At 49.1% G+C, this 12,771-nt stretch overlaps 1 protein-coding gene across 2 annotated transcripts in view; it reads left to right on the forward strand.

Annotated features, from left to right (window-relative positions):
* The window catches only part of DENND5B (DENN domain containing 5B), a 123,180-nt gene that overhangs the window by 45,571 nt on the left and 64,838 nt on the right, over window positions 1-12,771 (forward strand). The window contains exons 2-3 of one of the 2 annotated variants that reach the window (XM_037514074.2): window positions 6,783-6,848; window positions 9,551-9,660. In XM_037514074.2, coding sequence (XP_037369971.1) covers window positions 6,783-6,848; window positions 9,551-9,660 — 176 coding nt within the window. The remainder of the gene's footprint in view (window positions 1-6,782; window positions 6,849-9,550; window positions 9,661-12,771) is intronic. The other variant, XM_037514075.2, reaches the window with a different exon arrangement.

Here is a 12,771-nt window from a genome sequence, read left to right on the forward strand (position 1 = left end):
TCCAGGGCCTGCACTTCTAGAGCCCTGGGAATCCCCCATTACAGTAGTGTTGTCCGGAAGAGGTAACCCCAGGTGCCCCCCGTAGCTTCAGGACAGGGGATGGTCAGCCACAGAAGTTTGAACCACCCTGCCTCTGGGAGGGAAGGGCTGGGGGGTTGGCCAGTCATGTGGTGGGTGATATATTCCATGCTGCCTGTGTGAGGAAGGGGCAACACACCCCGATTTCCCAAGAGAGAGCATGCAAGCTGCATCCCTCCACATCTCACCCTGTGTGCCGGGTGTTTTGACAGTGAGCAGTGCTTTTCCGAGTTCTGTGAGTTGTTGCAGTGAATGACCAGAGCCCAGAGTGTGATGGGGGCTCCAGCAGTGGCTGGTCTATCAGAAGCACAGGCAGCTTGGGACCTCCGGGTCAGCGGCATCCTGGGGGCTGCCCACTCCAGGTGGTGGGTGACAGGGTTAGATTGCAGACCTCTGGTGGGGTTGAAACATAACTGTGAGTTCACTAAAGTGCATTTGTTCAGTGCCAGCAAAGTACGGGATGCTCTTTATTTGTGATGTCAGCAAGGAGGGAGTAATGCTGTGGCTCCCTTAGGAGGGTCTCTTAGGGTGCTGGCAAACTTCTGTGGTGCCCTTAATCCGAATGCCCTTCTGAGAATGCCAGGGTTCAGCTTGCTCTGCAGTGAGCATCCTCCCCCGGGCTCTGCCTTGCAGAGCTCCTCTGGACCCCTCCTTCATCTTAAGTGACCGCAGCCTGGACCCAAGATGCCAATGCATCTGGAGGCTGTGGCTGGGAGAGTGGACACCCGTCGTGGCTGGAGCCTGTAGGCGTGACAAGGGGCTCCGGAGCAGGTGCATGGCCTCCAGCAGCCATGAGGGCGTCCTTGGAAAGGGGTGGTTTCTGCTCATTCCACCCCGGTTCTGCATCTGAACCTAGTCCCTGGCAAGGAGCAGGAAGCAGGGAGGGGGCAGGACCGGCGTTACAGGAGGAAGGTCAAGGATAACAGCTAAAGCAGGCTGGCGCAGACATGTGCCCCATCTTGTCAGTGAGATGGAACTTCTGGGGGAGTTCTTTCTTCACTGTCTGGGGCTGGGGATCTATTGTGGAAACGGTCAGAGACCAGGACCCTTCCATGCGTGACCATGCCTCTGGGGCCCCGTGGCCAGCTGCACTCTCTGGTGGTGGCACAGGAAAGGGGGTGGTGGGCCTCGACCTGGAGGTGACCATCACCTCTGCTTGCCTGTCGTTGGCCCCCCAGATGCAGGGTGCTGGGATTTCCAAGCTCCTGACTCGGCCCAGCATCCAGAACAGGGGCAGGACCGTCTCAGGGAACCCCAGAGAGAGAAGTGACCCCAGTGGCTTCCCTGTCAGGATGGATGTTCCAGGGTGCAGAGGGGGTGAGCTGGGTGCTGGGGTGGTAGTGCAGTGACCCAGGAAGCCGTGATACAGGTGGACACAGCTGAAAGAGGCCATTGGCTCTCCGGAGAATCCAGAGGTGGGGCAGGAGAATGAGAGCCTCAGATTGGATTTCCTGGCTCGTATCGAGGGTGGGTCTTGTGCTGCCCATGCCACTGTGGGCATGGAACCAAAGTGGCTGCTCATGGACCCAGAGTGCCCATGGCCCCTGCTTCTGAGATCAAACCAAAAGCCCTCCCCGCAGCTCCTGTTCTCCTTCATTATTACCCATTCCTCGTCTTTCCAGCAGAAGCCTTCTCTGCCTCTGCTCTCTGCTCTTTTCCCTGCTTTTTACCTCTAGTCTTCCCCAGAGTCTGTGTCAAGTTCATGAGGCGTCCTTGGTGCTGACCATCCCCTGCCTGGCTGCCGGGTACCCCTTTGGCTTCTCCCACCGCACCAGCAGCTCCTTCTGACTTCCTTTCGCCATCCTCTTTGCCACCTGGGAAAGGTCACATGGGCCCCCAGGGCTCTGGCGGGATGCCTCTCTTCACCTACACGCATGTCCAAGGTGACCTTGTCCAGCCCTGTGATGGGGGTTCCCCCTATTTCATACTGATCTCTGAACTTCTCACTTTAATTTTTTAAAAAAGATTTATTTATTTATGCATACAAGAGGTGGGGTACAGGGCAGAAGTGTGGGGGGTGAGAGGATTCACCAGAGACAGAGTGGGGAACAGAACAGGCAGAGCGACTGAAATACACTGCTGAGGGGAGCAGCAGGTGAGTTAGGAGAGGTCTGCTGCGCCATGTGAGTATCTCCCGGCCGGGGATCAAACTTGTGCTGCAGAGGCTGTGAACAGTTTCACGGCTGTGTCTTAACCCCTTGCACCACCAGGGAGGCCCTGAACTTCTCACTTTAACCCTCAATTTAGAATTCATGTGTCTATATGTCTATATACTTATTCACCTGGACATGGAATAGGCCTCTCCGACAAAACATATCCAAAATGAAATTCCTTATTTTGGCTCCCGGTACCCCAATAAGGCCCTCTTCTATTTCTCCTCCATTTTTTTTTTTTTTTTTTTTTTTTGTTCAGTCTCATCCTCAGCTGCTGTAACCAGCCGGGCACAGACCAGAGCCCTGGCATCTCCAGCTCCTCCTCAGAGGCCCCTGATTCTCACAGCTAACCTGCCAGCACCCCATGTCTTCAAGTCTGTCCAGAGCCCTCTCCCCGCCCAGCCCAGGCCCCTAATCCTCATGCCGCCATCTCTTCTCAAGCCACCACAGAAACCTCCTCACTGCTCCCTTTGTTTCCACACTGACACAGCTGTCCGCCTCCGCCCAGCTGCCAGGGACTCCTTTTCAACAGTCACTTCCCTGCAAGAGACGTTGGGTTGCTTCCCGGGTTGGGAAGGCCACCTCTGACCCAGCTCCCGCTTACCCATCTGGCCCCATTTCTGCCATTTCCCTCCACCACGTGGTGCCCGGCCTCCTGGCAGCAGCCCATCTGCCTCAGGACCCTGCACTTGCTATTCCCTCCCAGAAATCTTCTGGCTCTCTGGCTGGGACAGGCTTTCAGACCTTTCTGTGACTCGGTGTCTGCATCTGTGAAGGGAGAGTGGTAACAGGGGAAGCGACCACGAGATGAGTGTGTGCAGTGCTCTTACAACAGCACCTGCCCCGCAGGCCGGGCCACGTGGTGTGGCTTCATCCAGCCCCGCGTGGCCCAGCCCGCAGGCGTTAGCTGTGGGCAGTCAGCAGAGGGGTCTGCTCACCTTCTGTGAGGCCCCTGTGGCCCAGCTCCCCCTCTCCACTCCAGTGGCCTCAGAGAGGCCGTGGTGCCTGCATGGAGAGGGGCCCACCCCCCTTGCCGCCTCTCACCTTCATCCACCCCACGAAACAGTTACTGATTGAACATCTGTCCAGCATTTATCACCTGCGTGTGTTGTTCTTCATTTTCCCTGCAGAGATAAAAGGAACAAAGTGGAAAAGGGACAGGGCAGGAAGATTGCCTTTTAACTTTCCCATCTTTATTGTCCTCTCAGCAACTCAGGTTAGGGCTCAGACTTCCGAGGTGTCCCCTGGGGCAGGAGAACAGGGACATGGGCTGAGACGGGCCTTATTTCCTCAGAAGCAGGCGGTGGGGGGACGGAAGGTTCACTGCCAGCAAGTGAAAACTCTCGGACCCTGCGGCTGGGCACAGGGCCGGCTGCTGGCTGCCAGGTCCCTGGCGTCCACCTCTCCTTGCGGCCCGAGTACAGGCTGTGGAAACCCTCCCAGAGCCAAATGACAGGGAGCTTGCTCCCCCCTCCAGGGGCCAGCCCTCACACCCAGCCACAGTTAAGAGGCCTGTTTCTGGTGCTCTGGCATGGTCTGCAGAGCACAGGCCCTTTGTGTTATGACACATTTCAAGTACTTTGTGAATGTTAAGTAATTTTGGGGGTTGTGGGGGAAGGGGGCAAAGTAATCTATGGAGGCAGATTATGGTACTTTGTGGTGGGTGTGGTGTGGTAACATCCATCAGAAGAGGTGTGAACCTGTACCCTTACATCATAGAGTGTGTTGTCAACCAATAGATACAATGGAACCTCAATAGACATAATAAAGAAATGATTGGAGCTCAGTTCTTCCAAAACTGCCCATATACATTCTAATATGTTAAACAAGACTATCAGTCTCATGTCTTTTTCCGTTGTTGCATTGTCTTTTTTTTTTTTTTTTTTTTTTGGCCAGAGATGGGGTGGGGGGGCAGGTGGTGGTGAGAGGACTTACCAGAGACAGAGTGAGGTGCAGAAAAGGCAGATTGACTGAAATCCAATGCTGAGGGGAAGCGCAGGCAAGACAGGAGAGGTCTGCTGAGCCATGTGGGTCAGCTCTCTGGCTGGGGATCAAACTCAGGCCGTGGCAATCATAGGGCTGATAGGCCACCAGGGAGGCCCAGTCATTTTAAACATACGTGTTAAAAAATAGCTTTTGCAGTCCAGGTGGATCTAATGGTAATCCCTGCGACAGCTCCACATGAAGCAGAGAAGCACTTCTCTGAATTATTTAGACCATGGTTCACTGGACTTTGGTAATCTGGAGGCAGCAATCAAATAATTGAACCCCCAGGCCTAGTGCAGTGACTTTTGCCTATATACAATTCTCTGTGTAACTGGTCAGAGCACATTGATCTGGAATACTTCCCAGAATCTTTTTCCTTTTCTCTGAGAAAACCAGCAATGAGGGGCTTGGGTGGGGTGCACCGTGGGTGCTTGTCCTCCCAGCAGGAGGCTCTGTGCCAACACCCCGCTCCTCGGGCTCTCCTCTATGGAGAGGCCATGGGCTCAGTAAGGAGAGAGGAAACGCCTGTGAGGACCAAGGCCGTGCCCAAACTCCCCTTCCAGTGAGCGTCCACCTGCCGCGCACTGAAAGCCAAAAATCCTGAAACTAGGTTTACTGATGGGAAGTTTGTCCCTGCCAGGCCACGGAGGAACGAGCACTCCTGTTTGACGTGACTTCTCCTGAGTGGGGTGCCGGGTGTCTTCTCACTCAGGCTTTAGAGCAGCAGGCATTCAGGGCACATTTTGGATGCAGGGTTTCCTTTGGCGCCTGGCAGTTTTGCGTGCGTTTGGGGTTTTGGTGGTTGGGCCCATCTTGGGGCCATGGCAGTCCCCCCGCCCTCTCCTATGAAAGCGCCTGCTAGGTGCGGACGTTAGATCCCAGCGCTGGAGCTGGTGGCTATGGGTCTGCATGAGTCCTTCTCCGCCAGTCCCCATGGTGGCAGGGGCCCCCACAGGGCCATGCAGGGGTGTGTGGGCCTGCTCTGTCCCCGAGGCTGGGTGTTGGGTCACAGTGCCACTGACCTGAAAAGTCCCAGCGACTCCTGGTGACTTCAGGGCACCCTTGGACATTTGCAGCCATCCCTACCTGACTCCTTCAGTTTGGGAGGCAACTTCCCCAAACCTTTATCTTTGATTTTGTTAGGGCACGGCGGCAGGGGAAGGTGTAGGAAGTTCTGTAAACCTTGTTTGGGCTCTAGAATCCCACAATCTCATGGGTCAGGCCCATATAGAAGCTCAGCTGCATTCTCCTGGGACCTGTCCAGCCCTTGAGGTGCAGGCGGGAAGTCTCCCTGGCTCCAGGGACCTCGGCCATTGTGAGCTGACTTCAGAGACCCTAAGGTTGCAGACATTTGGATGTGCCAGAAAAGACTCTGGAAGTCCTAGCACTTCAAAGCTGCTGAAATGCAGCGCTCCGGTGTGAACTTATTAATAGTCTGCCTCCTTCACGCCTCTCCCAGAGCTCACACTTGCTGGTCAGAAGTGCCCACCAGGACAGCTGGCTGAGCCCCACCTGTAGAGCCCCTCCCAGCCTGTGTCTGCAGAACAAGTCCCAAAAGGAAGAGCACTTTCAAGATCAGGTAGAATGTATGCTTCCGCCATGTCCCTAAGTACTGGGATCTGATTTTTAAAACAGCCTCCATTTTTAGAGTAGTTCTAGATGTAGAGACAAAATTCCAAAAGAGAATAGTCCTGCTGTATCCCAGCTGGCTCTGTAATACCTGCAGTCACTGGATACATTTGTGACAGTAAATTGGCATTGATGCCTCATTGTGGACTAAGTCTGCTCCTCTTCAGCTTCTCTTAGCGCTCACCCAGCGCCCTTCCCCTTGGAGGGGCCCCATCCTGTGTCACACATGCACTCAGCTGTCCCCTCTGTGCCTCTCGGCTGCAGCAAGTCTGCAGACCTCCCTGGTTTCATGTCCCTGGTCATTTTGACGAGAGTTGTTAGGTTTACTGGCGGTTGATCCTCTTGGAATTTGTCTGACACGTGTCCCCTGATGGGATGGGCTTACTAGGTCTGCGGCAAGACTATGGTGAACCCAGTGAGACTCTGCCCGCTGTCGCCCCAAGAGACCACGCCTCCTCTTCGTCCCTGGCACACCGCCCTGGTCAGCAGCTGGTGTGGGCAGTGCTGGGCGGCAGCTGTTCTGCTCCCTGTTCCGAGGTTGGGGTGTGATTTTTAAAGTTGGCCATTGATTCTTACTCTCATATTTATTCTATGTGACTATTAACACATTGCCTTTCTCCTGATACTTCTCTTCCAATTAGCTTTAAGAAAAAGAATGCCTGCGCTTTGTCCCATGTGAGTCACTGTTAGAGATGTTTCAATAGCGAGTCACTGATTTTAAAATAGAATTACTTTTTCTCTTAGTTTCCTAATTCCTAATAGTTTAGAAACTACATCCTGTTGGTGGTAAGCTACATTCCATTGATGTTAATGTACATGTAATTGCTTGCTTTAACTTTTTATTCTCATTTTCCATTCTCCAAAGTCATTTTTGCTTTTTTGTTTGTTTTTGGTTCTCTGTTCATAAAGCTTTTTTGTTTCTGTTACATCATGTAGTTTTGTACCAATGGCTAGAAGCAGATCGTCATGGCCACAGCCAAGATGCTGCCAATACGACCTCAGGTAAAAATACGAATAAACATACAAGTGGAGGTGTCAGAAATCATGATTTCAATTCACCGCTAGCCAATCATAGGTGTTTTTTTTAATTATTATTCATTTTCGCTTGGACCAAAAAAAATCAGGTTTTATTTTGTATTTCTGTTCTCTCATCTGCATCTTAATTTTCTTGAAGACCTCAAATCTGAAAAAAATTATTTGCTCGTCTTTAAGCTCTCTTGGCAGATATGTCCTATTTTCTTAGGAGGAAAGGCTTAATTGCAGCTTATATTTAATAGGTTACTTGGCAGTATTGCTTGGAATTAAGTCAATATGTGGTGGCAGTGGGAGATATTAATATTTGCACAAATTTATAATCCTTGCTCCTTTCAGGACAATGTTTAAAAAGCTGGATTTTAAGTTAAATAAAGGATGCTTATGCATCATTTCAATTTCCTAGGAATTCAAAATTGGGGATTGATTCCTTTCTCCTGCTTAGCCCTACCTATAAATTCTAAGTTAGAGGCTTATCAATCATGGGTTTAAAAGGAGAAGAAAGGGAGGCTGGTCCCCTGGCTCCCGGCTCCAGAAGGCACTGCCAGTGTTCTCTGGTTGACACTAGCAGTAATAGAATTTCTAGATAGTTGTTTTTTCTCCTAATTTCCTTCAAAATAATGTTTGCCAAGAGAGTGGCCGCCCTTCTGGCGGCCGATGAGCAGGGCGGTGGCTCAGCGTTTCTCCGTTAGGCTTGTGCTGCTGCTCCTGGTGTTTGGTTTTGTGAAATTCTTTCTCTGTGGAGATGGTTTTCCTTCTCTCGCTGGTTGATTCTCGGTGCTTTGGGAGGGTAGAGTGCCCTTAGTCCACAGAAAAATCACTTTGAAAATGACTCTGTGGCCCCGTCAGTGCCTGGACATGGGCATGAGGTTGTGTCCTCATTAGCCAGCTCAGGCAGCATCGCTGAGAGGTAAGTGCTGGGGCGGGTACAGGCTGGGCTCTGTGCTCTGCCCTGCAGCAGTTCATATTTTATTTACCTTTGTAGAGGACAAAAGGCAGCAATCCTGGGGGTGGTGAAGGCAAGGCTCCCCAAGGGCTAGATGTTGTCGGACCATATTAGAACACGGCCAGCAGCGTGGACTGTCAGAACCCGAGGGAGTATTTGGTTTGGTTTGTGTTTTCCCTCTGAAGTGAAAAGTAACCTTTTTTCTTTAATGAAGAGGTGAGCAATTAAAAATTCTTAGTGATTACATGCGAATCTAGTGTCAACTCAGAGGTCACCTCTGCCCTTCCTGAGGTCAGCGCTTCCGAACCCCGACTCTCCAGGGACATTCTTGCATTCTTGCAGGGACAGCCTCACGCTCACCAGGGGCTTGGTGGTTCCACACCCTGGTCCTGCTGCAAACACTGTGCAGCTGTCCCAGGGGTCCCTCACAGCACGTCCTGGAGCCTTGCTCTGGAAGTCTCCAGAGATGGGACCGTGGGTCGAAAGATGAGGAAAGGAAATGCTTGCGGAAGGAGTAAGGAGTAAGGGGCCTGGAGGAGATAGGCTGTAGCCAGGGTCTTCATTTAGAAACACTAGGTTAGTTGCCACAGCAGAGCTATTTAAGTTATATGCCTTTGTTCAAAAAAAGCTGCTCCAACAAGATCTGAGAGTGTGACTTTTCCCTCCTTCTGTGATCTGCTAAGTTTTACACTAAAAGGTGTCTCAGTATCCGGCTTTTCATATTTTACTGAAAATGGAAACTGAGTCTGACTAGATGTCCAAGTGTGACTCATGAATTCCCTCATGGTGTTCCCACTTGCACGAGTGCAGGTGGCAGCATTAACTTCTCAATAGGCAGTTCATGTGTTGCACGTAATCAGAACTTACGATATAGAAAAACACAGGAGATAGAACAACATTGCTGCAGGGTCTTCTAACTCCTGAAACTCACCTATTTGACACTCAGAATTTAAGGTCCATCCACATTAAAATATTTTATGAAACTGAGGCACTTGGGGGTAACAGGTCACATGAGAATTGACAAATTATCAAGGGAATTGGTAACTGAGCTGACAGTATTGAGTCTTCTCATATATTTGGAATCACATATAATAATGCATAGTCTTTTTTTTCTCCAGAATTTTGACAGGTAATGGATTTGGCTCAAAATGACTTGTTTCTTTGAAGAGGCTAATGTGTTTCGTGTATTCTGTCTACTAAGCTAGGCATTTCAGTAGTGCCGTTTTCCAATTCTGTTGGTTCTGTTACATTTAAAGCCTGAAGATAGTCACACTTGTCAAAGATTTTTGTGGAAAAAATTGTAAAATTACCTACTTGGAGGACTGCAGCATTGGGTCTTTCCAGGTACAAACTTCAAGGTCTTAAGATGTAAGATGAACTCAACAAAGGACATTTCTTTTGTGAATTAAATATTTCCAAATACATTTCTCTTATCACCACATACTGAACAAGAACTGTGATTGTGTTACAGCAAGATTGTTTTAGCCTAGCTGGACCCTGAGCATCAGGGCTCTATCCAGGGTCTTAAAACTCCGATTCTGACATTCAGATGTAGGTCTTTTAGTAATAGTTCTTTCTTAGTTGTTCATTGAGAATTTTACAACTCAGATTCATTGTTAGAGGTGAAATTAAATCAAATCTCAAGCCAAGACATCTGTAAAGTAAAGCTACGACATCCATTTGAAAATATTCTAGATTTTAACTAATTTTTAAGTATTTGTTGTAGGTGAAAATTTTGACCAGAGTCCTTTGAGAAGAACATTCAAGTCCAAAGTCCTGGCCCACTACCCGCAGAGTGTGGAATGGAACCCTTTCGACCAGGATGCAGTGAGCATGGTGCGTGCTTTTCTTGTCCTCTCAGCCTCTTTTGCCATCGTTTTACTTTATTAAGGTAACAATAGTGCCTGCATTTTGAATGGGTACATTATTTAATTTTAATTGTGTGTGTGTGTGTGTGGATCTGGGGGTGTCAGCCAGATGTGTGGGGGGGTGGGAGGATTAACCAGAGACAGAGTGGGGAGCAGAACAAGCAGATCTTCTGAAATCCACTGCTGAGGGGAGCAGCAGGCAAGACAGAAGAGGTCTGCTGTGCCATGTGGGTCAGTTCCTTAGCTGGGGATCAAACTCACGCTACAGAGGTGATAGGGATGAGACTCAACCCTTCGGCAACCAGGAAAGTCCCTACATTATTTCATTTAATTTAATGCTTTGATAAACAATTCTGTAAGGTGGGTATTATCAACCTCACTTTACAGATGTGGAAAATGAAGCTTATAGAGGTGAGGTAAGTACCCAGGGTCCCCACAGCTACTGCGGGGGTCATTTTCCGCAACTATCAGGGAAACACAGTGGGCCTGTAATAACTGACACTAGATGGCTTTGGTGAAAGTGATTTACTTTGTTCACCTGGGGCGGAAGGTATGAGATTACTTTGTCATTCAAGGAATGTTATAGAATGAACCTGGAGCTAGTGAGGTTCACAAAGTGAAGGTGGGAAGGAACTGTAGGGCATTGTTTGGACATTAGTAGGAATTTATTTATAAGGGATTTGAATCAAAATAGAAAGTCACAAGTGTTGATAAACCCCTTTAGAGATTCTTAGATACAGCTCATAAATTTCAGACAATTTAGGAAAGTTGGGCCTCCACAAACTCTGAATATTAGAGTCAGAGCCCCCAGGGAGCAGACCTAGCCCAGTCACCACAGGTGCAGAGACAACTCAAGGTAGAGGCTAAAGCAGAGAGTGGGTGCTCTTGCCTATCTGGAAAGTAGGGCCAGAGGGCCCCATTAGGATGGGTGCTGGGAGGGGCATGAGTATTTGAGATGGTGGGTGCCCACCAGGCCCTCCCAGTACACTGCTGTCACATACATGCTCAGGTAACCCCAGTGAGGGTGCTGATCCATGGTTTACAAGGTTTGGAGGCCTCCAGATCACTATCACTCTCTGGCTCACTCTTTTCTGACCTGCACATGGTCTCCTACCAAGAAAAGCTGCATGACTTGGTTTGACCAGCACCCAAACCACGTGGGGTCATGATGGACCCTTGGGGGTGTTTGTCCCACAGTAAACCCTCCCTGCTGGGTGTGCTCCTGGGAGACAGGAGCTACTGCTGCCTTTTTGGAGGCAGAGCCAGGGTGCTTGGAGCTCAGGTTGAGTCTTTGCAGGACACGCCAGCATGATCAGAGACTCAGGGACACAAGACAGACTTCTGTCTAAAACAGTCAGCTAACAGCAGTGACAAAAAATAAGTTACCAGCTGCTTACGCCAGCAACTTAATGGAAAGATAGTAAAGAAAAGAGCATCTAATGAGGCAATGGGGAATGTGGACAAGAGTGTAAACAGGGCCTCCCTGGTGGTGCAGGTGGTTGAGCATAGCGCAGTGGGGCTGTATGCAGCCTCTGCAGTGCCAGTTCAATCCCAGCCGGCCGGCGAGGGTCCCACATGGCGCGGCAGACCTCTCCTGTTGCGCCCGCTGCTCCCCTCAGCAGTGTATTTCTTCAGTCTGCCTGTTCTGTTCCCTGATCTGTCTCTGGTGAATCCTCTCACCCTCCCGTACATCTGGCCTGTACCCCAGTTCTTGTATGCATGAATAAATAAAATCATTTTTTAAAAAAGAGTGTAAACAGATCATAACACTTAGTCTTCCTAAATCATTGAACTAGTTCAAAGTATAAATTAGAATGATGTCCCAAACTAGCTTCTTGCTACAATGCAAATTTGCAGTCATACCACTTCTGGGGTTTTCTGGGGTTTAATCACTTAAATGGACTAACCTTGGGACACTAGTGATAGCTTTTGCCTATATGCAAATCATTCATCTCTAAGGCATTTATTGACTTCCTTGATCTGTCTTTGATATTTTCTTTACCCCTTCCATTTGAGGTTATTCTTTTCAAGCATCAGAAGTTTCCCTCTGAAGAGTGAATATGCAGGCTTATGTTTGGATGGTCAAGCAGCACACAGCACTGTTGCTGCAAGTCGAAAAATATTTGTTGGTACTCCTCAAAAATCTCTGAAAAGCACCCCATTAAACTAGGCTGCATTTGGGTCATAGATTTACTGCCTTTAATTTCCCCTTTGATTTATTAGTGTATGCATTTGTAGAAGCTATAATTTATCCCCACCTAAAGTTATAAAGCTTTGTTCCTACCTTTAACAAAATCCCACTCCAGTGAGCCCTCGCCTTCTGTAATATCTGTCATCCCTCTAACAAGAGACAGCGGCGCTTTGAATCAGGGTCATTAATTCCACACAGAAATCAAGTACCCAACACAGTGGTCTTTGTTAAATAAAAAGAAAAAAAAAAAAATCCTGTGTGCCGGAGCAGTACAGAAGCAACAAAATAAATATAAGTGACAGATGAAATTGTTTCTGAATTAATCACTTTTTATGTCTCTTTTGGTTGTTGATGCAAAGATTTTTAATGAAAAAAATGACAAGTATCATAAAACAGACAGAACAATGGAACAATCACATATACCCACCACCCAGGATTGACTGGCGCCAATGCATTGGCTTCAGGAAGTCACCTCTTAAAAAAAAAAAACAGGGCCTCCCCGCTGGCACAGTGGTTGAGCGCTGGGTTGCGAAGCTGCCCGCAGCCTCTGCAGCGCGGGTTTGATCCCCGGCTGCTCCTCAGCCACCGAAGGAGGGTCCCACATGGCGCGCAGACCCCTCCTGCCGCCCTCTGCTCCCCTCAGCAGTGTACTTCGGTCCTTCTGCCTGTTCTGCTCCCCACTCTGGCTCTGGTGAATTCTTTCACCCTCCCACGCTTCTGACTGTACCCAGTGCTTGTATAAATAAATAAATAAATAAATAAATAAATAAATAAATAAATAAATAAATAAATAAATCTTTAAAAAAAAAAACAAAGTTTTGTGAGCAGAGCTGAAGCCCCTCTGCCTCCTCCTCTCCTTTCAGACCTCTCTGAGGTAACCATGACAGC

The sequence above is a fragment of the Talpa occidentalis genome, unplaced genomic scaffold (genome assembly GCF_014898055.3).
Source record: "Talpa occidentalis isolate TD23 unplaced genomic scaffold, MPIMG_talOcc4v2.1 talOcc4.16, whole genome shotgun sequence".
Classification (NCBI taxonomy): Eukaryota; Metazoa; Chordata; class Mammalia; order Eulipotyphla; family Talpidae; genus Talpa; species Talpa occidentalis.